The 4,105-nt window shown below is 33.2% G+C and overlaps 1 protein-coding gene across 1 annotated transcript; it reads left to right on the forward strand.

Annotated features, from left to right (window-relative positions):
- The first annotated feature begins 396 nt into the window (after window positions 1-396).
- LOC105619245 (cytochrome P450 315a1, mitochondrial) lies at window positions 397-3,923 on the forward strand. Its single transcript, XM_012200768.1, is given in 7 exon segments — window positions 397-911; window positions 1,165-1,355; window positions 1,555-1,892; window positions 3,159-3,383; window positions 3,521-3,613; window positions 3,616-3,744; window positions 3,807-3,923. Coding segments are annotated over 7 exon segments (1,608 nt in total).
- The last annotated feature ends 182 nt before the right edge of the window (window positions 3,924-4,105 follow it).

Below are 4,105 nucleotides of genomic sequence, written 5' to 3' on the forward strand. Positions count from 1 at the left end.
TTAGGATGGCTTGAAAGGGGAAAAAATATCGGTGAGATATCCGGATATTATGTGATACATACTCCAGATAAGGCCTTGTTTAACATTCGAAAAACAAAGAACTCGATTACATTACATTTAAGCGAGCAATATTGTATTTACTTGTATTTCAAAACATTGGCATTACATGTCACGTGATACATTAAACTGATGTTTTCGTTTACTTTTCTTTTTATAAAACTTGCTTATCCTCGTTTGCATACATTATTTGTTTTGTAATAATTTCGTTGACTTGAAAAAAAAATTGCTGAATCAGTATACGCGTATCAGATTCGATACGATCACGATCTGATTTCTCGTTGACAGCGAAGCTGCACATTCGTCTCTCGGGCTTGTATACCTGGTGTCGCCAAAGAGATGCATACTACACCAAGAACATTACGAAGATTCACGAGGTCGATGAACTTCCACAATGATTTCAACGTTTCGTTTAGCAAGCGCGGAACGATTCTTGGATCTGATTTGCGGTTTTTATTATTAAATGATATTAACGATGCTGCTCCTTCTTCGTGGAATATCACTAATCAAGGCTTGAGCTCTGTGTTATCGCGAACGTTCGCGCAAGATTTCGGCACTTCAGCGAGGAAGGAACCACCCGAGCCACGAGGTCTTCCCTGGCTCGGTACAATATTATCCCTGATAATGTCCGGTGGTGCGAAAAAACTACATGAATACGTGGACAATAGACACCAAGAACTTGGACCAGTCTTCAGAGATCAAATTGGACCAATCGAAGCTGTTTTCGTTAATTCGCCAGCTGAATATCGTAAAGTATTAGCCGATCTTGCGGGTAACACGCCGCGGCACTTCTTACCGGAATCCTGGATGTTGTATAATGAAATTCGAACACAAAACCGAGGTCTACTCTTCATGTACGTACGATGTTCTCCCATCGGTATGTTAAAGAAAAGAATTGTTATAAATTCCGATAGAATTAGATATTAGCGATGAGAATCGAAACGTTTGTTTTATAAGATGTTTTTGTGAAAATTTTAATTTTTCTTAGAATCTTTTCATATAATTAAAACATCTTTCGTTCGTCTGAATTCTCTTCTTCTCAGTGAAGTAATTCATTTTGTCATAAAATAATTTCGATAACGAAAGAACATTGCGCTGTTGGAATAGGGACGGAGAAGAGTGGTGGCATTACCGTAAAATTCTCAATAAAGTAATGCTGAAACCTGCACCAAAGACTTTTTTCTGTGGACCTTGTCAGGAAGCCGCCGAAAATCTCACGAAGGAATGGCAAAGGTATAGCCGAATCGGTTGTGTAATACCGAATCTGGAACATCAGCTGTATCAGTGGTCTATCGAGGGTAAATTTCGAGTCATTACATAATAGAGTTTTTTATATAGCAGCAGTTTTTATATAGCAGCATTTAACATAATCATACTTTATTAAATCGTTATTATTATTTTAGTGCATTACACGTGCATTCGTCAACTATGTAAAATTATTTTAAACGATTTTTCGCGATTAACAATGCGCGATGTTGATCGATAATCCTTTTGTAGTGATGTTAGGGACCATGATAGGTTCGCAATGGCATGCTTGCGAACCATGGTTACGTCGTGACATAGAGGATGTGGCCACGATATTACATCAGATTTTCACATATACTTCACGTCTTTCAATGATACCAGCCAAGTTAGCGATGAAGCTTAGGTTGCCAGTGTGGAACAAGTTCGTTAAGGCTGCCGACGAGGTGCTAGACAAGGTGCGCAAACTGGTGCCAGAAATGATCGAGTTATCAAACAACGACGGACTTCTGCAGATGATTTTAAATAATGGTATTCGCGGAGATGAAGCTGTCAGAATCATCTGCGATTTCGTCGTAGCTGCTGGTGACACAGTACGTGTTTAATTTATTATTACTCGTATATACAGAATGTTTTATCACAAAATTTAACAAAGAAAAGACATTAAACGTTTCTAAACTAATTTTAAAATAAAATGTTCTTGATATGAGAATTTCTATGAAAAAATTTATCTTTTCCTCTCCTCAAACAATTTATTTGAAGTTGGATTATCATTTCTCTTATAGTTAGATAAGATATGTGCATATAATACAAGACGTAAAGAAAAATTTAAATTCTTCTAAAGGTTCATAAATATAATAATAAGGAGCATATAACTCTGCACTGGTGTTAATGTGAAAAATGTTTGTTATTTAAAACGTCGATTTAATACATAATAATTATATTCGTTAGATGTTTCGACCTTATATTAAGTTATCTTCAATATAACATAAATTATTACATAAACATATTACCTAATTGTTATAATTAGGTGTCAGGACAATATTTAAAAAACGCTTGATTTCTACATAGCAATTTAAATTTATAATGGATTCGCTCACGCTCTTCGTCAGTCGTTGATGTGTTCATATTATGTTCATCAGATTGTATTCTTTCTAATTATATTCGTCAATTCCTTAAAACAATTTAGATGTCCGTCTTAATTATCATATGTTTTCAAAATATGATATTAAGACCGGACATTTAAATTGTTTTAAAGAATTGATGAATATAATTATAAAAAGAATATGATTATAATGTGAACATATCAACCACTCACGAAAAGCGTGAGCGAATCCATTATAAATTTAAATAGAAAGGCCACATAGAAATCAAGCTTTTTTTTTTAAATATTGTCATGGCAATTATAACAATTAAATAATATGTTTATGTAATAATTTATTGAAGATGATCTAATATAAGGTCGAAACATCTAAATAATATTATTTATGTATTATTACGAATATAATTATTATATATTATCATTAAATTGATATTTTAACATTTCACATTGACATCCAGTGCAAGCTTATATGCCCTTTATATTATTAAATAAATTTAAGTTTAAAAGTCGATAAAGGATTTAATTATTTGAAATCGATGATTTGATATTTGCAACATTAACTTTCTTAGTCAAAAGTTATTCTGGTTGATTTTATGTTTGAATCAATTGATTTTGAAATTGATATTTTTAATTATATTAATAATTATATTAATTATATTAATTATATTAATTATATTAATAATTAAATGGGATATTAATAAGTAATGGGACATTTTGTATGCACAGTAAAATTGTAACTCTACGATTATTTATTTAGACATCGATTACCATGCAATGGGCATTGCTATTACTTAGTACTCACCCTGAGCTACAAGATCAATTATTCGATGAAATAAAAAATTTGCCACTGGAAGATCTTCTGCAACATCAATTATTAAGATATACGTGGAAGGAAACCTTGAGGCTGCACCCCGTCGCACCATTCCTTACGAGATATTTACCAGTGGATTCCATAATTGGCGGTTATTTTGTGCCAAAAGGGGTAAAATAATAATCGCGTAAAATTAATAGAAAGCAATTTCTAATGCAAATTGCTACCATTCGCAGATTATTCGCTCTACCAAACAAATTATTAGATAATGACTAATTAAAAAAGATGATTCTCCTTTTTTTTTCTAGGATCTAATTATCTTATCGCTTTATTCAAGCGGCCGTGATAAGAATAATTTTCTACGACCTAATGAATTCTGGCCAGAAAGATGGTTCAGAACGGGGGGGAAGAAGATTCATTCACCTATCGAGGAGTAAAAGATGCACGTGCTAATGTTCCATTTGCGATAGGCGTGAGGAACTGCATTGGTCAGAGACTCGCAGAAACACAACTGTCTCTTACATTGGCGCAGGTGAGTTACTAATCATGTAATTAGATTCAAATTGACTACAGCCGTATATTATTTCCTTGTAGCTCATTAAAAACTTCAAGATTGAATGTGAAAATAGAGACAGGATTAAGATGATTTTGCGTATGGTATCTGTACCATCAGAATCTATCAGATTGAAGCTGATTGATAGAGAAATATGACGAAGACGTTAAAGGATTATGGAAAGACGATTAATGAAATTTTATTATATAATGACGCGATGCAAGAAATATATACATAATTTGTTTATATTTGTTGAATATGTATATATACATATATAAGCACACGCACACGCACACACACACACACACACACACACACACACACACACACACACACACAC

Source organism: Atta cephalotes (genome assembly GCF_000143395.1).
Source record: "Atta cephalotes unplaced genomic scaffold scaffold00020, whole genome shotgun sequence".
Taxonomy (NCBI): Eukaryota; Metazoa; Arthropoda; class Insecta; order Hymenoptera; family Formicidae; genus Atta; species Atta cephalotes.